The 20,382-nt window shown below is 36.3% G+C and overlaps 3 protein-coding genes across 3 annotated transcripts in view; 1 reads left to right on the top strand and 2 right to left on the bottom strand.

The window, feature by feature from the left end:
* tmem63c (transmembrane protein 63C) overlaps positions 1-2,946 on the bottom strand; it is a 53,547-nt gene extending 50,601 nt beyond the window's left edge. Inside the window, exon 1 of the mRNA XM_051869423.1 lies at positions 2,791-2,946. The gene's annotated coding sequence lies outside the window, so the exon portion shown is untranslated. The remainder of the gene's footprint in view (positions 1-2,790) is intronic.
* A 370-nt stretch (positions 2,947-3,316) lies between these two features.
* On the top strand, positions 3,317-6,356 carry zdhhc22 (zinc finger DHHC-type palmitoyltransferase 22). Its single transcript, XM_051869435.1, has 3 exons — positions 3,317-3,510; positions 4,734-5,291; positions 5,387-6,356. Exons 2-3 carry the CDS (start codon positions 4,736-4,738, stop codon positions 5,671-5,673), a joined length of 843 nt encoding a protein of 280 aa, XP_051725395.1. The 5' UTR covers positions 3,317-3,510; positions 4,734-4,735; the 3' UTR covers positions 5,674-6,356.
* Positions 6,357-11,651: 5,295 nt separating this feature from the next.
* On the bottom strand, positions 11,652-16,497 carry cipca (CLOCK-interacting pacemaker a). The gene is made up of 4 exons (XM_051869434.1): positions 16,333-16,497; positions 15,721-15,835; positions 14,639-14,808; positions 11,652-13,816 (listed from the first exon to the last, which is right to left on the bottom strand). Exons 2-4 carry the CDS (start codon positions 15,764-15,766, stop codon positions 12,983-12,985), a joined length of 1,050 nt encoding a protein of 349 aa, XP_051725394.1. The 5' UTR covers positions 15,767-15,835; positions 16,333-16,497; the 3' UTR covers positions 11,652-12,982.
* Positions 16,498-20,382: the final 3,885 nt, after the last annotated feature.

Here is a 20,382-nt window from a genome sequence, read left to right as displayed (position 1 = left end):
ACATTCTGTCACAAGTGCAGTGACATTTCGACTACTATTAATTGCTTTATACAGTCAGTTTGGTAATCACGCATTGCTGAATATCATTCCAAGATGCTCCATTTATATGTAAAGCAGATGGAAAATCTGAGTGGTTGCTGGAAAAATGGTGCCATAACTGTGTCTTATCCTTAATAGTAAGATGGACACCGGCCATTGATGAAGACCGCAAATGTCAGGCATTTATCACTCGGTGGAAAAACCATTGATTTACAGATTACTTCTTTCTGAAAGAGTCTTGCAAATGCCACTGAGGATTAGAATCTTATTTTCAGCTTGATATAACTAGTGATGAGGTTGTTTGCTCTTCTAAATGTAATACTGTTAATACCAGCATAGTTGTTTGTCAATGTATGTTGTGTTTTGACAGCTGGTGTGCAGGTTTATTGCTTCATTTTTTAAATCTGGGATGAGACAGATGCCCTGTTGTTGTGGCACAAAAATGATCTGATAAAAGATCTGATTTACACTGAAGACTGGTCTTATCACTGTGTCACACCTGGTTAGGACATGGAATAAGACCACGTTAGCTGACTGGCTTAAACAGCAAGAGCCTGCTGTTTCATTAGCAAAAGGAACACTTTGGTCAGCTAGCTTTACCATCTTAGTTTTCTAGTGAACAGCATGGTTACACTAGACCAGCAGAGACCAGTTGTTGCACTGATGTTTATAAAGAAAAGCAACATATACCAGTGTTAGCATTAGCATACATTAGCCCACTCTGAACAGAGCACAAACTTCACTCTTCACAACAACAGCAAACCCTGGCATTCTGCCCTAACAGAGTCCTTTTTCAGATGCCAGTATAACAGAACATTAAGCAGTCACACAATTACCCCTGCTCATATTGCTCAAACACATAAAATAACACAACTTTCTACTTTTATTATTCCTCTTCAGGCTCATGCAAAGCATGCTGGGTACTGAGAAACCCCTTGACAACAATGTTACAATATGTGTGTAAAAAGGACTTTTCATGAATTATTTGCTCAAAATGAGCAATTTTGCTTAAAAAAAAAAAAAAAAGTAGTTTCAAATATCTTTTTTTTTCTGCTGAAGAAAAAAAGACATTACATTAAAACATGTTGTGCCTTGTAACATCGTTTTCATAACAATTCACACTTCCTCCCAGAATTCTCGTTCCCATTTTGATGGTTCAATGGATTTTTGCCATTTTACTTTTGATGTATTTTTGCTTTTGATTACAATGATTATTCTCATTAGATTCTCACCGTATCACTTTTTTATTGATAATGGCATAAATTAAAGGAGGTACACAACAAATACTACCATGATTAGATATCTAATAAATGTCTATACCTAAAACATATTTAAATAATAATTATATGTAATAATAATTTTACATCAAAACATGAATATAATTCATTCTTCTTTATTATTTTGCAATACTGAATGGGGGAATGTACTTAAAGGATTAGGCCTAGTACATCCAAAAATGAAAATTCTGTCATTAATTACTCACCCTCATGTCGTTCCACACCCGTAAGACCTTTGTTCATCTTCAGAACACAAATTAAGATATTTTTGATGAAATCCAATGGCTCAGTGAGGCCTCCATTGCCAGCAAGATAATTAACACTTTCAGATGCCCAGAAAGCTACTAAAGACATATTTAAAACAGTTCATGTGACTACAGTGGTTCAACCTTAATGTTATGAAGCGACGAGAATACTGTTTGTGCGCCAAAAAAATAAATAAATAAATAAATAACGACTTTATTCAACAATATCTAGTGATGGGCGATTTCAAAACACTCCTTCATGAAGCTTCAAAGCTTTACGAATCTTTTGTTTCGAATCAGTGGTTCGGCGCGAAGCTGCCAAAGTCACGTGATTTCAGTAAACGATACACACTCTGAACCACTGATTCGAAACAAAAGATTCGTTAAAGAAAGAGTCGTTATTTTATTTGTTATTTTTTGGCGCACAAAAAGTATTCTCGATCGTCGCTTCATAATTCATTCATTCATTCATTCATTCATTTAATTAAGCAAAAATATATTTTTTCTTTTGATTTTATGTTGACATGACCTACACGTTCATAACAGGTTTGAGATTCAGCCTCTACCTGTTAAAGTAATATTTTTTGATTCTCAAAGGGAACATTAGAGACGACATTTCTAATTGTGAAAGTTATTATGATTATCTGCTTGAGCATCATCTCGGCTTCTTGGCAACAGCGTGGAGAAATCTATCCGCCCCCATCCTCTGATTTGTAACGCGCAGCTTTGACTTGTTCCCCATTCAATATATTATCCAGACATTAAACTCCCTGCTGTCAGCATGTGCGCACTAATACAACCATTATCAGCAGCAGCAGCAGAGCAACCATAACTTTAGAGAGATAATATCAGGATCTCACAACAAATGCACAACGTGCGCACTCCCGTGGCACAATAAATCAGCGGGGCTCCTGATGATGTTTTACATGAGACGGTAAACAAACAAGCCAAAGGAAACCAATCTAATGCCATCTCAATGCCCGTAGTATTTCCAGACATCTCGAACAGTTAAATTATTTAAGTATCACCCCCTCCTCTGTGCTTAGCGCCCAAGCATAGGTGTCTGCTGCAATAGCGTTTTAAAGCTACAACTGTTACAAAACGCCCACTTTTAAAACCCGTTGAAGTTCAGAATGAATGATTGAATCGTTTGTTGAATCATTTCTTGTACGATATAATTGAGAACAGTTCATCGGAAGCGATGTGAATATAACAATAGTGCGGCTTACCTTTAAAACACCTCCTGTGGTTTATGTCCGGTTAGATGCTTCTGTCTGTCTGCATCAGCACCAGCGCACACGGGGAGCGCCCAACGGCTTAGGGACCGTGTGTGAAGTGTCACTCCAACAACAAACACGAAAACTAAGGGGTCATGCGAACTATAAAGTTTTTGACTGCGTGTTTCTATCACAGATGTGAGCCTGCAAGCGTGGCTCACATCATAGAATGCTAACTTTATATTAAGGCATGATTTTGTCTATTTAGGGAATTAAATGAACGTATCTGCTAAAAATAAGCGTTGATTTGCACTGCCATCTGCTGGTGAAAGTTGTAAGTGCGTGTTGGCCATCCATAATAATGAATCAACGTGCACATTGTGGGGGAAACAATATGATTCGGCGGTATACATATAAAATAAGGATATAAAATCACAAAGCCATACAAAATAATAAATAAACATGTCCATAACACACGTGTATCTATACAGGTTTCTCTGTTTTTCTTATTTCCAGTGAAGCTGGATGATGATGTTGTACCCACACCAACAGGCGGCGGTGCTAAACCACTGAGACACATCGCGAACAGATGCGCTCAGTATTACAGAATTATAACTGATTTACTATTTCTGAATGAATTACATGTGGTTTATCTCCTAGCACCGTGAGTGAGGGATGAGCTGAGCTCCAGTGCTGCTACAACAACGGCTCCTCTGGTCTAACCGGCGTCAGGTAACCGAGCAATATCCTCATCCTGTTCATCAATAAGCGTCTGTTTCAAAGATATGTTACAGGCCTCATAGTTCCTTAATCTATTCATCACAAACCCTCCCTATAATATGTTAGTTTGTATCAGAATTTACGTTTTGATATGAATTAGACCTCTGCGAATTGTTTTAAGATACATTTCTGTTCATCACATCCTTCTCTCACTCCATTATCTAAAAAACGTAATGCATTTAGCTTCATGATCACTAATAAAAACATGCTAAATGCCCATATTTACACCCTATAGGATGTAAATTCTGTGCTGTGTAACAAATAATGGTGCGTTGAGTTCCCTATGAGATATCAAAGCGATTGAGTTTTAGGGTTATCTGTATGTTCTTTGATAATATGTTGTATAAAAGCTGATGTGGGTATATTTTTTCCATGTTAAAAGTTTAATGTGCAGAGAGGTTTAAGCAGTCTTAAGCTATTTATTCCTAAATATATAAAAGCGTAAACACTGTAGCTGTCAACGCTGCTTGTAAGTCCTACTTAGCAACATGGGCTCAGCCAATGGCGTGAGTTTGGGGCGGGGCTATCTCTTTTGCCAACCAATGGAAGACCGGGGAATATTTGGGAAATGTTTAAAATTTCTGCAATTCTGTTTCATTTCGCTACTGGAGCACGAACTACACGCATCACCTTATTTTTTTAAATGAATATTTCCAAATATTTATTTTAAATATTTGTTGATTAATTAATAATTTATTTTATTTCCGAACATTTTTTTTCGGTCACACATGAAGACAAGTATTCAAGTTCAGTTCGTTTGAACTTGCTTGATACTGCTAGCACAGTATCTTTCTATGATAACAGCCAGTCAAATGTATCCATGTATATATGTAATATTCATGTAATATCCATTATATATATATATATATATATATACAGTAGTCAACATTTGAAGTGCTAAGAAGAAGGTTTTAGGACAACTTTGATGAAAGGTGTCGATCCATTTCAAATGTTGACTACTATATATATATATATATATATATATATATATATATATATATATATATATATTCCTGTTCCTAAGTTTACAGTTTCTTTCATCATTTTCGTAGTGGTATTTTTCATAGGGATGAACTGCTGATAACGAAGCCAAGATGAAATGTATGATTTTATCATCTTAAGTTGAATTAATTATCTGAATTATTGTTGACATTCTTTTTGTATTAATTTAACAGGCATGTTGTTCAGGATGGTAAAACTCAGACTGCTCAACACTATTGCACCAGCATACTTCTACACGGCAACCGTGGTCACATTCGCCCTCCACTTCCTCCTCTTCATGCCCACTGTATTCCAAAGGCAAGATGTGATGTTAAACCCCACCATGCTGGCCCACATTGCCGTCTTTCTATTCTTCATGGGGAACGCATTGGGTAATTACACAATGACTATACGGTATCCATCTGAGAGTGCCAACGAGACGGTTATTCCAGTCTGTTCACCTGACTGCCCAGACAGAATTGACGCACACTACCTCCTGAATGGACGCCACTTCTGTAAAGTGTGTAAGAAAGTGATTCTAAAACGGGACCACCACTGCTTTTTCACAGGAAACTGTATTGGGAATAGGAACATGCGCTACTTTATTATGTTCAGCATCTATACATCCTGCTGTTGTCTGTATTCATTGGTAATTGGGGTGGCGTATCTTACGATGGAGTACTCCATTTCCTTTGAGAACCCACTGACATTCCTCACTCTTCTTCCACTGACAACAGGCTACTTCTTCCTTGGTAAGTTTAATTCAGACTTGCTTTAGGATTTCTTGATTTTTTTATCTCGCTTTGAAAATCTGGTATAAGACAATTCTTTCTTTTATTCCCTTCAGGTTTGATTTCAGGTCTCCAGTTCTTTCTGGTTGTAATGCTGTACGTCTGGCTGGGTATCGGACTAGTGAGCTCCGGTTTCTGCTGTCAACAGCTTCTACTTGTAGCCCGAGGGCAGACCTGGTGTGAGCTGCAAAAAGGGTATTTGTCGGAGAGTCGCGGTACCTGGCGTGCCAACCTGACTGATGTTTTTGGTTCCCGTTGGGCTCTGGGCCTTTTCCTGCCAGTTCAGACTGTTGAGACTGTACCTGGAAACTGGCAGGTCTACCATGATCACAAACATGACTGAAAAGCCTATCAGTGTGTTTATTATAATTTGACCCGTGTGGACCAGACATTATGTGTGATAAGGGCTTCAGTTCATAAGACTTGTATAAGCCTAAGCAACTGATCTACCTTTTTAGTGGATTTCTGTCATCACTGCGCAAATTAGGAGAGCGTTATGTCACAAAGATGTGGTAACCCCCATATCTATGTCCATCAGCACTGTACTGAAACTCAATTTCAGCCCTAGTTCAGGGCAGCAGTGATTAGCTGCGGTAACATCAGAGAAGGAGGCCAAGATTAAAAGATGGATGGGTTTACAAAACAACGCACACTAGGTAATCAGCACACTATTACACAAGTGGCCTGCTAAATTGTGGGTGACTTTTACTTTAGTTAGAATTTGAATTTAATTAGGAATTTTTGCATTGTAATTTAAATTGAAATTCAAAAAAATTAAATACAGGTAATGCATTGTGGGAAATGAAGTGTTCTTCCACCCTGGTCCACAAAATGTATTAAATATGACAAAACTACATACTTAAAATAAACATACAAAGTACACCGCCCTTCAAAAGTTTCAATACTTTTATTCAGCAAGGATGCATTAAAGGGTTAGTTCACCCAAAAATGAAAATTCTGATCACCCTCATGTCGTCCACACCCGTAAGACCTTCGTTCAACTTTGGAAAACAAATTATGATAAAATCATATGATGAAATCCGATGGCTCAGTGAGGCCACTATTGAGAGCAAAACCACCGAACTTCTCAAGATCCAGAAAGCTACTAAAAACATATTTAAAACAGTTCATGTGAGTACAGTGGTTCAACCTTAATAATAATTACACAAGAATACTTTTTGTGCACCAAAAAAAACAAAATAACAACTTTTCAACAATATCTAGTGATGGCCGATTTAAAAACAGCGCCAAAGTCATGATTTCAGCAGTTTAGCCGTTTAATAGGAGATCCGAATCACTAATTCAAAACAGAAGATTTGTAAAGCTCAGAAGCAGTGTTTTGAAATCGGCCATCACTAGATATTGTTGAAATATTGTTGAAATTATTTTGTTTTTTTGGTGCACAAAAAGTATTCTCGTCGCTTTATAATATTAAGGTAGAACCACTGTACTCACATGAACTGTTTTAAATATTTTTTTAGTACCTTTATGGATCTTGAGAAGTTCAGTGACATTGCTCTCAATAGTGGCCTCACTGATCCACCGGATTTCATCAAAAATATCTTAATTTGTTTTCCGAAGATGAACGAAGGTCTTACAGGTGTAGAACGACATGAGGGTGAGTAATAAATGACATAATTTTTATTTTTGGGTGAACTAACACTTTAAACTAAAGTGACAGCATATACATTTAGAATGGTAAAAAATAATTTCAAAATGAAATAGTACTGCTCTTTTGAACTTTATATTCATCAAATAATAGTGAAAAAATCTTTCATAGTTTCCACAAAAATAGCAGCACAACAATTTTCAGCATTGATTTTAAAAGTTGTTTTAAATTGTAATAATATTTCACAATATTTTATATCAAATAAATGCAGCCTTGGTGAGCATAAGAAAAAAAATCTTATCAAACTTTTAAACGGTAGTGTACATTCCTGGGGGGATAAAATGGGCGAAGCCCAAAATGACTACACAAAGATTAATAACCACAAATTACTGCAAGGAAATTAGCAAGAATTAAGCAAATGCACTCCTTTAAAAGTCAACTGTCTCAGAAAAACATCAAAGACGGAATAACGTTTTTGGCAGAATATGGGAAGTTTGATTCAGAGTGGTTCAGCAGAGTTGTCTGGAGTGATGAATCACAATGAAACACGAGTTGCATGGTGATGCTCCAGAGTGGTGTCTTTGAAGATTTGGTGAGAAATATAATAATAAATGCATCTCTACCACAGAGAATCATTGAGGAAGAGATGTCATTATGTGGGAAGCTTTTTTAGCTGCTGGTATTAGCAAAGATTAAAGATATAGAAAGACGGTTTACTCCTATTAGAGAAACTGCAACACGCAATATCGCGGAGTATGTCCCGCCTTCTAAGTAAAAGAGCCAATCACTAATTGACAATCAATAGACAATCACTAAGTCATTGCGTCACTGCATCTGCCGTTAGAAGCTCCGGTTCCCACATAAACCTGAGACTCGCGCATAGGACTGCACATGCGCATTGGCTAGTCTAGCCTGAAAAATACGTTTTTTTAACGCTATTTGAGCATAAGAAACAACATTTATGGGACAGTTCATGTCAGATTTTGTTGCTGATTCAAAATATGTTATGTAATTGTGAGTTCGCCAAGCAGTTTTTGAGATTTCAGGATTCCCCCATTCAGATAGATAGGACTTGGTCTTGGATACCCGAAATAGCTGCCCGGGGGCGTTGCAAATATGGCCGCCGACTGAACAGACTTTTCTTGAAAGGGACTTTGGTATTGTTGAGCTACTTCACTGTAAAAAGTCAATTAATGCTTTGGAGTATAAGAGAATATTGCAGAATGGCTCGCTTCCCACCAATGAAAAGTTATCTAAAGAGGAATGATCAGATGTTATTTTTCAACAATACAATGCTACTGCCCAAATTGCAAAGACAACCAAGAAGTGGCTCATGTTTTGGCCTGGTCGGAGTCCAGATTTGAACCCTATAAAGAATATTTGGTCTCACATTAAACTCAAACGAACTGGAAGACATTTTTCAACTACTCATGAACTGTTTGAAGCCACACAGCTTAAATATTTAAAGAAAACAAGGGAAGGCTTTTATGTACTAAATTACTTTATCTACAGTATTTTTGCAATTCTTACTAATTTCCTGAGCAGTGATTTGTGGTTAAAAAGTTACAAATTTGAATTCCCATTTAAACATTACAGTTACAGTAGCTATGTTAACTTCTTTTAAATTCAACTCATTTTGAGGTAGCAAAACTCTGTTTGCTACCTCAATCTAAAGTCAATTCAATTAAAAAAATTTAGATACTGAATTGGAACTATTTATACTTAAAAACATCATAGAATAGTGCATAAGTGTGGGAATTGGGACGCACCTTATCAGTTGCAGTTCTGGCGCCCCCATCCCAATAGGTGTGTTCTGTTCAACTTTAAACGTTTGCATGCATTTTAAAGTAGTTAAACGTTTTTCGCATGCTGTTCTGACATAAGTTTTTCTGAGCACGTAAACCCAAAGCACATGCAAGGCAAGGCAAGGCAATTTTATTTGTATAGCACATTTCATACACAATGGTAATTCAAAGTGCTTTACATAAAGAAGAACCAAATACATAAGAATAAAAATAAATGGAACGCATAAGAAATAAAAATAACAGTAAAAACAGAGAATACCACTATCTGGATGGAAGAGTTAGGAAGTTTCAGGGAGTTTTTTGTTGTCCGTCAGAGCGGATCTAAACGGATCTATCCATCAGAGCGGATCTAAATGGATCTTCCTCACGCTGGAGGGATAACTGTACTCAACTTTGTTGTCCGTCAGAGTGGATCTAAACGGAAAAATATTTATATTTGTCAGGTAGCTGTGCGTTTAAACAGTACCTTACAGACAAATCTTCCTGGACTAACTCTATCCAGAGCTCCATCCAGGGATAACTCTACTCAACTTTGTTGTCCGTCAGAGTGGATCTAAACGGATCTATCCATCAGAGCAGATCTAAATGGATCTTCCTCACGCGGAGGGATAACTGTAAAAATATTTGTCAGGTAGCTGTGCGTTTAAACAGTACCCTTACAGACAAATCTTCCTGGACTAACTCTGTCAGAGCTCCATCCAGGGATTACAAATGCTTACTTCCTAATTCTCCCAGCTCTTTCAACCAGACAGCAACATTTAAAATGCATTAAAAGTCAGAAATAAAAAGATGATACATAAAAGATTGATATAAAATGCATTAAAAATGAAATAAAAACAAGAAAAAGAATTTGCATATCAAAAGCCTGTCACACAGCACGCAAGTACTGAACTACGTTTTCTTTCGCATCTTATTGTGCTTAAACTGTCAAATACACATAAGGTTTACATAAACACAGTTGTTTATATCTTAAATGAATGTAGACTGTTCGGATGCATGTGTTTCAGTATATTGGATCTGTGCATTAGGTCTTAAAGTGACAGCAGCCTAATAAACCTATTGCCGTCTGTCATTAATGTTAATCAAAAAGAGTGTAATTTCAGTAGCTATAAGAATCAGTGTATAATTAATTCATACAATGAAGTCTATGTAGTGTTTTATTTTTAAATTTGTTAATTCAATTTTTTTGAATGCTACTGTTACAGTAAATGCACCTACTGTAGCTGAAACTATTAATGCACTTTTTATTTCTTATTTTTCATTTATATAATTATATTATATATTTAATATTATATTATATATTATATTATTATTATTTTGTTATAATATATAATAATAATAATAATATAATAATATATAATATTTGTCCTATTATTGGTAATTTTCATCTTTGTTCTTTTATTTAATAACAAAGATAAAATAATAATAAGATTTGATTGTATCCTCCTCCCCTACTTTGGCCTAAATGGTCTGTCATTCTTTTTTCTTTTTATACCTTGTAAGGCTACATTTTTAAAATAGGGAAATTAGTTTGGCTGTAGAGCTCAGTGACTTGCAAAATATTCTTAGAAACCAACATGAAAAAGAATCATGATAAGATTGTGAATCTTAATCCTGTCTGAAAAAAACTGATATATTTTTGCCATATTACCTACCCCTAAACTGACTTGACAAACATAATTTTTCTAACCAAAAATCTTTAAAGTAATATCCAACACGGTCAAAGTAATTAGTAATAATGGAGGGTCACACTAACCGAAACCCTCTTATAAGATAGCAATCCACTATTAAGTTTCATGTCAGTGTTTAAATTATTTTAAGTGCACGCTTGTGAGTGCTGTGCTCTCAACCCTGTTTGATGTTTTGAAACATGGTCCTCAACATCCTTTGAATTGAGGATATTTAAATTGAGAATCATATCTAGAGAATCTGGGTAGATTAGATGGTAAGATTAGATGGCCACAACGGGCATTGGAAATGAGCATTGGAACTGGACCTTGAAGCAGTGGAAGAAGGTCGCCTGGTCTGATGAGTCCCATTTTCTTTTACATCACGTGGACAGCCGTGTACGTGTGCACCGTTTACCTGGGGAAGTGAATTGCACCAGGATGCACTGGGAAGGGAGTGTGATGCTCTGCGCAATGCCTCTTTCAGCAGGATAATTCACCCTTCTACACTGCACACATTGTTCAGGAATGGTTTGAGGAACTTGATGAAGAGTTCAAGGTGTTGCTCTGGCCTCCAAATTCCCCAGATCTCAATCCAATTGAGCATTTGTGAGATGTGTTGGACCATCAAGTTCGATCCACTGCGGCTTCACCTCACAACCTACAGGACTTGAAGGATCTGCTGCTAACGTCTTGGTGCTAGATACCACAGGACACCTTCAGGGGTCTTGCAGAGTTCATGCCTCGGCGGGTCGGTGCTGTTTTGGCAGCACTCGGAGAACCAGCAGCGTATTAGGCAGATGGTCATAATGTTTTGGCTTTGCTGGGTAGATTACTAACAAATTGTATTTGGTTACAAAATTGTAGCTAGTAACGTAATCCATTACATTACACATTTAAGGTAATATATTGTGACTACTTTTTGATTATTTTAGATTACTTTTGATCTAACTCATTTATCACATTGATTTGAATTGTGTAATCATAACTTATTAACTAAAAATCTCAGGGGAACTACTTTAGGTCAAAGAGGTTCAGCTGACAAAAAAGTTGGGGAATCCCTGCATTGCATGTATCAAGGACAGGAACTAACCGTTTTATAAATATATATATGGGTGTGGTTTCCCTTTGTAAACAATTAAATAGTTTTGGAATCTTCAGCTTCAATCTTAAAACACATTAAAACATGATTTACTGAACAAATTGTTCAAGCTTCAAATAACCAGGGTATAGTTTGAAATGTATTTGAAATGCCTTTATTTTTGAAGGCACATAAAGTCAAATGACACCTAGAGAATACAAAACTTCACTTCAGTACAATGCAAATACTAAACAAGACTATTGCATAGATTTCTACAGGGGGAAAAAAAAAAAAACAGTATTGGGTTCTGATAAATCAACATAGTTTATATTTTTGGAAAGCAAATACAAATGCATTCCACAAAATGACAACAGAATAAAAACAATGTAAAATTTGTACAGCAAAGTACACTAGTAGAGCGTACATGCTATCACTTAGCGCATTCATTACCCCACTACACCTGATCAAGGCTTATTAGTACCTGCTTTTCCAAACACAATAAACCGTCTGTTTGCATGCAGTATAACAGATTGCTACAGGGGGAAAAATATCAACCTGTACATTTGCCAATTTGCTCATTCACACCCAAACCCAAAGAAAACACTCTCTGTTAAGAATGTAAACAACCAACTTAAGAATACAACACAAGGCATTAAAAATATTAATCACATTCAAATAGACCCTGACTAGCACAAAAATTCATCTTACTCTTAAAGTCCATTGGTCTTTCCCATAGACAACAATACAAACAGTAATAAGAAGATTTACTTGGAGATGAGAACACATACACATAAAAATAATGTTTATTACAAAGACATTATTACAAATGATCAAATACAAGGATGAATCTGAATTTCACATTTTTAACTGAAATAAAAAACAATTTAATCATTGTGCACTTAAGCATAATCTCTTAAAGTTAAAACACAAATGTTTGTAATTTGTTAAAGGCATTTATTAAATACAGAGATTAGAAAATAAATGTCTTCCCATTTTGGTTCATTCAGAGCAGAAACTATTTTTCATTTCCAGTTCTGGTGTTCCAAGGCCTCCTTTCCAAATAGCAACCAATTAGAGTAAAATACGGTTAATAGCATACTTTTTAAAATGAGAGTATACCGTTCTAATGAACTCTGAAATTGAGTGTTATTTCGTTATTGAATGAATCACTTCATTCAGAAAAAGATGCAGTTGTAACCTAAACACTGTATTTGTATACTTTTGACAAAACCACAAGTATAAGGATGACTGATATTGGATAGATAACATGTGATGTGATGACTAGATCGCTGAAGTCTCAAATCTTTGACATTTCAAAATGAAATTATGAAAAGAAGTTCTTAAGAAGAAAAAAAATTCTTAGAAATGAAGGTCTGAGCAAAGATGGTTATTCCATAAAACCGCAGAATACAACAGTTAATATTAAAACGCACCTTAAATATTAATAACTGAACCTGCTACTACACCACACAACCTGCATCTGTGGTATCCTACGCTGCATCCTTTACAGAGTCCACCATTGATTCCATTGGCGTCTCCTCACCGTTTCTAGAGTTCTGGAGGATGAGCTGCAATCTGGTCCAGGCTTTGGGGTCTCCACTACATATGGCCTCCATGAAGAGGTCAGTCTGAGCCTGCAGACTCTGAAGTTGGGCCTGGGAACGTTTGTTTTGTCGAATAAGTTCCTTTGTGCGCAGCGTGATGCCCAGCAGGCCTGACCGATTCAGAATATTATATGTGTTGCAGAAGCGTTTGCGTTTGCTGGAACTTGGAGAGTGGGCCTCTGAGATACTTTCCACATCACTGCTATGGGTGACTGAGGATTTGGGACACTTCTGAGGGAATGAAGCGAGGAAGGTGTCAGTGCAAAGTGAGAATGGTGAAGTGGTGGTATGGGGCTCCTGAAGGTCAGAAAGCCTGGATGAGGGGTTTTCCACACCCATGTCTCCCAAAGAAGCAAAATTAGGGTCTATTCCATAACCCTTAAATGTCTCAGAGTCATCCTGCTTTAAAGAGGAACTGTGGAGAGGTTTATCATCGTAAGAACGTCGTTGATGTCTACCACCATGATTGTGGTTTTCCCTCTTATTGATGGCACTGGCACCCTGGTCGACTGTAGACCCTTGTGCAGGGTGTGGGATGATTTTTGCAAAGGTGTTTTGCATGGGAATATGCTTTCTTGAAAGTTTCTGTTTGTCAGAGCTTTGGCCGCTACAGTCACTAGTGGGTATGACTGGCTGTAGGAAAAGCAGCTGGGACTGAGGAACCATATCTACTGAAGTGTTTAAGCTCCAAGGTTTCAACGCAGGGGCCACAGAGTTTGGCTGAAACAAGAATTATCAATGAACAATTTTGTAAAACAGATCCACAATAACAGGTGGGTCAATGACTTGTCTTATAAATTTATTCAATAATCAATTAAAATGCAACTCATTTGTGTATGAAAAAACAGCAGTACAAGCAAGCAAAGCTTCAAAAAGTTCATAAAGAGATCGTAAAACTAATCCATATGAATTGAGCGGTTTAGTCCAAATTTTCGGAAGAGACTCGATCGCTTTATATGATGAACAGATTGAATTTAGGCTTTTATTCACATATAAACATTCATCAACGCACACATCAGTTGTGGTAAACGAAAGCTCAAGCAATGAGGTTCGTTCTCGTGTGTTGCGCAGAACATTTAACACAGAACAAGAACTTCTGTTCTTGCGTGTCAATCAGGTTCGGTTGAGTTTCTGTTTCTGTTGGCTGAATAAAAGCCTAAATTAAATCTGTTCATCCTATAAAGTGATCGAGTCTCTTTAGAAAATTTGGACTAAACCGCTCAATTCATATGGATTAGTTTTAAAATCTCTTTATGAACTTTTTGAAGTGTCAAAGTGTCAGTTGCATAGATGTCTATGGAGAAAACTCAGATTTCATCAAAATGACGAAGATAAACTAAAGTCTTACAGATTTGGAACGACATGAGGGTGAGTAATTAATGACACAATTTTCATTTTTGGGAAACTATATTATACTATACTATTACTATACTATACTATACTATACTATAACTCAAACACATATGTGTCATGAGCTAACGCTTTTCCAAAAAAGCAACTATGGAGACAAGAGACATACAGAGTTGTATGAGTGTGTAATACCTGCTTGAGGACAAGGTTGTTCATTACGATCATGGGAGAGATGCCTTGATGTGAGCCAGGAATAAAAGGCACCTGAGGAGCTGTAGGCATGCTTTGTGCTGCAATACTGGTTGGTCCCATGTCTTCAAAATCTGTCTGGTCCAAAGCACTATAATACCCTGAGCTGGCATCTATGGTGGGAAAATAGTGTTAAAAGTAAAACCTAGTAATTATGTGCAGTTATACACCTATAACACGTTAATTACGGACAATGTTTTATAAATATAGTCAGTAATGGAGAAATTACGTATAATTATACCACTGCATTTGAGAAAGACAAATAGGGCACTCTATTTTGCATAAAACCATAATACACAGAAAAACAAGGGCTGTGAAATCGACTTTCTCATGTAATCTGAGATTTTGTTTGTTTGTTTTTTAACACCATGCCAGATTTTGTGGCTATTTTCATGGCGAGACAAATTTATGGTAAACTAGCCTATATCGTGTTTTTAAAATATATTTTTTAATAGATGAATCTATTTAAAATCTATCATTATTTTACAGAGCCCCGCACATGATAAAATAATATGTATATTGTGGCTACGAATTAATAATTTGTTCCCGCGTTGTGATAATAATTTGTTCCCTTGTTTTAGTTAAATAAAACGAGGGAACGAATTAGTAAGTTGTGAGAAAGAATCTTAATTCGTGGCCACAATTTAACTAAAACGAGTGAATGAGTTAGTAAATCATGGCCAGGATTTACTAAAACAAGAGAACGAATTCTTAATTCATGGAAACGAATTGTTAATTCGTTGACACAATATATATATAGGCCTATATACAGTATATTTTCCCGCATGTCATGTGTGGGGTTACGTATTATTTAACTTAAACCCCAAAACTATATTTGGTCTAGCTTTGTTAAAAGTTTCTTCCAAAGTGTTTACTGAATAAAAAAAAAAAAGTTTTCACAGGGTTAAACCCCGCACAATCTAATAAAACATGCTTCAGACAACATAATACTAACAATATCTAACCTGAGAAATCAACAATAAAAAAAGAACACAAAGGCCAAAATAAAATTATAAATGACAAACCTGAATCTTTGTCGATCTCATTGGAGGCTCTCCGTTTGTTGCCCATGTTGGATCTTCTCTTGTGTACAATTCGTTTGATTTCAGTCCATCTGTACAGCCCTGATCCAGGCAGTGACTGAGAAAAGGACAGAGCCGTGGATTAAACAAAGGACAGTCAAAACCCTGAAATATGATAGTCTAGTGTAACATGAGCACATTTATGACTCAAGTAAATGAAATGCACCTCCAAACGGAGTTATCTCACTTACAGACAAACATAAGGTCTATTAGTGCAAAAAAAAATACCATTATCATTACTAAACACAATTTCTGATAGTAAATAAACAGCTCATGAATGAATAACAAGCAGACACTGAGCCATGAAAACAAGCCCAAGAATACGCACAGGTCTTAATGCACCACAGACAGAACAAAATACATCTCAGCATCTTAAAATAGAGCTAAAAATTAACAGTAGCACCTTATTTTAGCTCTAGTAGTGAATAGTTTGTATACGAACAGAGTCTGAATGTCGCGAATCAGTTACTGCAGCACCTGATACACCATGCCAAACACGAGACTCTCCCATAAACACACACAACAACACAAATACGCACGTTTTTCAATACTTACCAAAAACAATTCTCTTCAAATTCCTTCTTTTGTTAAGGCTTGTTTGTGAAATGACGCTTGACGAGTTAAAACTAAGCTTATATTTTTGTTGTTGTGGGAACCTGACCGCTCACTGTGCCCAGAGTGCAACGTGAGTTTACAAACCTAGCTCCGCCTTCGCGGCTGACTTAAATGGCTGTTACTAGGGGAACAGCCTAATCGTCACCTGCTTGACGATGCAAGATCCGCCTTAGATTTGCATATCGCCTTCTGATTGGTGCAGAGTTGAACCCTTGCGAATGTAAACGTGACTCTGGTGTGGTGTGAATTTTTCACACTGTGTGAAATCTGCACTGCAGCGTCAGGAGTGAATCTAGCACGCGCTGCAGCGTCATCAGCCTCTCTCCATCCCATCATTTTTAATAAATAAAAAATGTTGTGCAAATAACGAAAGCCACGTATTAAACATAACTATTGTGATTTTTCACGCAGTTCAAACGTCACTGACATACGTTTGCGTATCGAGTTAGTAAATAAATAAATATTGGGTGGATGTGTATTTATTGTTGTTATTATCTGCCATGTGCACAGTTGCTATGATTAAACGTCTTCTAATGCAAAACTGTTATTTATTAAGAAATATTAGGTATTCCTTCTTTTTGAACGGCATCTCACCACTACATATCTTAAACTGAAACTGATCTTAAGTTTCTTTTCTCTTAAAGTCAATGGAAATATTAAACACAAATGTAACTGCTAATTTTATATGGTCATGCCCTAAAGTACAAGGACTTTGGCAAGGTGTAACATCAGTGTAACAGTATTGCCCTCCCAACAGGCCCAGAAATGCCTCTTGGGTAACTCATTGTAGAAGAACGCCAACAATACTAATACTCACTGCCAGAATATGTATTGTATTAAAATGGAAATCAGATAGATCAAATCAGTTGGAATTTGGATACTGGATGCATGAAAAGAACAGAACCTGAAACAGAAACAGGCCAAACATTCTTTTATTGGCTTTATTGATGGTTTTGTTTATTTTATTGATGTGATTTGGGAAAAACCCGTCGGATATCGCGATGGAACGTTTTCAGTAAAGTCAAAAAAATAGGTCGAATGTCATTTTTTTTTTTTTTTTTGTCAAAATTGGGTTTTCATTAAATTATCATTCTATAACATCTTGTCTATCATCTCTGAAAATATCCTGGCAAAATTTGCCTGTTAAGTGCAGAAAAATAGCGATTCATAGTGGCAAGACTTTCTCTAACGTTAGGCTACTGTTTAAGAACACCCAGCGGAGGAAAAAAAAAAAACGGACATAGCTTTCCCTCTTTTAACACGACAAAGGCCTATCAAACCACATAACATGTAGAATGAAGGTGTATTAATGCAAATTTCCCGCCAGTCCTGTATAAACTACGGCACGCAAAGATTTTTTTTTTCTAATACAAGATTATCGTGAGAAGGCGAAGCACAAGAGAACAACGGAGCTATAATGAACATACATGTTCTAATTATGTGTTTATTAGAGGTTGAATTCAAATCAAATACTGCCACACTGCCCATACTACTTCTGCATAGGATGTCTACTTCATAAAATGTATGAAAATATGGAAATATATGGTTCAAATTACTCAAATAAATGGAGGCGCCCTTAAATGGTCAGATATGGCGCTTGGGTGTCATCTAGTGAAAAAGTTTGGTACTGCGCCCAAACAAAATCTTACTGAAAGCTCATTTTTGAAATATTTCAACCTAAAATTTGGAATGTTGACATTTTTGGCTTTTATTTTCTTGCAGTTTACGAGTAAAACATGCTTTGTAATATAATTTTATAAAATAATGAACAATAATATTTTTACATTTTCATAAACTTAAACTTCTATAACTTTTTTTATTTCACTTTCATAATTTATTTCACTTCTACAATAATCTGACAAGTGTCTTCTTTAAAACAAGACCAACCTTAGGTCTATATTCCAAAGCATTCTTGAATTACAACCATTTATGTTTGGATAGTGTATTTTCATGTGAAAAAACAGGTGACAGTTATTTAAACCTGTTTTTCTCAAAATTCTGTTCCTGAAAATCAGAGCGATCAGCCGCCTTCAGATGACCATAACTTTTGTTACAGGCTCGAATCCAGCTTTCATAAGGCATTGAAACCTGTGATAGGTAAAATTTCACCATGTGATGGGTTTTCGCAGAACACTTGAAATGCTTTACTGTATATGACTGATATACATATTTAATAATATGGAACATATTACTGAAGTGTGATTTTAAAAACTTAAAGGGTTAGTTCACCCAAAAATGAAAATTATGTCATTTATTACTCACCCTCATGTCGTTCCACACTGGTAAGACCTTCGTTAATCTTTGGAACACAAATTGAGATATTTTTGTTGAAATCTGATGGCTCCGTGAGGCCTACATAGGGAGCAATGACATTTCCTCTCTCAAGATCCATAAAGGTACTAAAAACATATTTAAATCAGTTCATGTGAGTACAGTGGTTCAATATTAAAATTATAAAGCGACGAAAATACTTTTGGTGCGCCAAAAAAAAACAAAATAACGACTTATATAGTGATGGCCGATTTCAAAACACTGCTTCAGGAAGATTCGGAGTGTAATGAATCAGCGTGTCGAATCTGATTCATTACGCTCCGAATCTTCCTGAATCACCATTTTTGGGTGAACTAACCCTTTAAATATTTAAAATAAATTTTAAATCTTATTTTTAATTAGATGTGTTAATTGTATTTGATATTTGTTAACTCAAAGTTACATTTCATTTTAATAAGTATATATTCTTTATATACTGTATATCTTAATTACAGGTGCTGGTCATATAATTAGAATATCGTGAAAAAGTTCATTTTTTTATTGTAAATTATTTTAAAAAATGAAACTTTCATATATTCTAGATTCCCTACATGTAAAGTAAAACATTTCAAAAGTTTTTTTTTTTTAAATTTGTTGATTAGAGCGTACAGCTAATGAAAGTCCAAAATCCAGTATCTCAAAATATTAGAATATTTACATTTGAGTTTCATTAAATGACCATCCCTACAGTATAAATTCCGGGTATCTTTTGTTCTTTGAAACCACACTAATGGGGAAGACTGCTGACTTGGCAATGGTCCAGGAGACAATCATTGACACCCTCCACAAAGAGAGTAAGTCACAGAAGGTCATTACTGAATGGGGTGGCTGTTTACAGAGTGTATATCAAAGCATATTAAATGCAAAGTTGACTGGAAGGAAGAAATTGGGTAGGCAAAGGTGCACAAGCAACAGGGATGACCGCAAGCTTGAGAATACTGTCAAGTAAAGCCAATTCAAACACTTGGGAGAGCTTCACAATGAGTAGAATGAAGCCGGAGTCAGCGCATCAAGAGTCACCACACTCAGACATCTTCAGGAAAAGGACTACCAAGCCACTTCTGAACCAGAGACAACGTCAGAAGCATCTTACCTGGGCTAAGGAGAAAAAGAACTGGACAGTGAACAGTGGTCGAAAGTCCTCTTTTCAGATAAAAGTAAATTTTGCATTTCATGTTGAAATCATGGTCCCAGAGTCTGAAGGAAGACTGGAGAGGCACAGAATCCAAGCTGCTTGAAGTCTAGTGTGAAGTTTCTGAAGTCAATAATGATTTGGGGGGGCGTGACGTCTGCTGGTGTTGGTCCATTGTGTTTTATCAAGTGCAAAGTCAATGCAGCCATCTTCCAGGAGATTTTGGAGCACTTTATGCTTCTATCTGCTGACAAGCTTTATGGAGATGCTGATTTCCTTTTCCAGCAGGACTTTAGCACCTGCCCACAGTGCAAAAACCACTTCCAAGTGGTTTGCTGAGCATGATATTACTGTGCTTTATTGGCCAGCCAACATGCCTGACCTGAATCTATGGGATATTTTCAAGAGAAAGATGAGAAACAGTCGATCCAACAATATACAGATGATCTGAAGGCTCAATAGTGCCTCAGCAGTGCCACAGGCTGATCACTTCCATGCCACACTTCACTGATGCAGTAATTTGTGCTAGGAGCAAGTCATTTGCTGTA

The sequence above is a fragment of the Ctenopharyngodon idella genome, chromosome 17 (genome assembly GCF_019924925.1).
Source record: "Ctenopharyngodon idella isolate HZGC_01 chromosome 17, HZGC01, whole genome shotgun sequence".
Taxonomy (NCBI): Eukaryota; Metazoa; Chordata; class Actinopteri; order Cypriniformes; family Xenocyprididae; genus Ctenopharyngodon; species Ctenopharyngodon idella.
This window is presented reverse-complemented; position numbering and strand designations above follow the sequence as displayed.

What these genes read in the sequence shown, in the direction of transcription:
- zdhhc22 (XM_051869435.1), top strand. Translation starts at nt 4,736, where the DNA reads ATGTTGTTCAGGATGGTAAAACTCAGACTGCTCAACACTATTGCACCA. An exon ending in AACAGGCTACTTCTTCCTTG is followed by an intron (nt 5,292 to 5,386) that starts GTAAGTTTAATT and finishes TATTCCCTTCAG; the next exon opens with GTTTGATTTCAGGTCTCCAG.
- cipca (XM_051869434.1), bottom strand. Translation starts at nt 15,766, where the DNA reads ATGGGCAACAAACGGAGAGCCTCCAATGAGATCGACAAAGATTCAG. An exon ending in TGAGATCGACAAAGATTCAG is followed by an intron (nt 14,809 to 15,720) that starts GTTTGTCATTTA and finishes TTCCCACCATAG; the next exon opens with ATGCCAGCTCAGGGTATTAT. An exon ending in ACAACCTTGTCCTCAAGCAG is followed by an intron (nt 13,817 to 14,638) that starts GTATTACACACT and finishes TTCTTGTTTCAG; the next exon opens with CCAAACTCTGTGGCCCCTGC.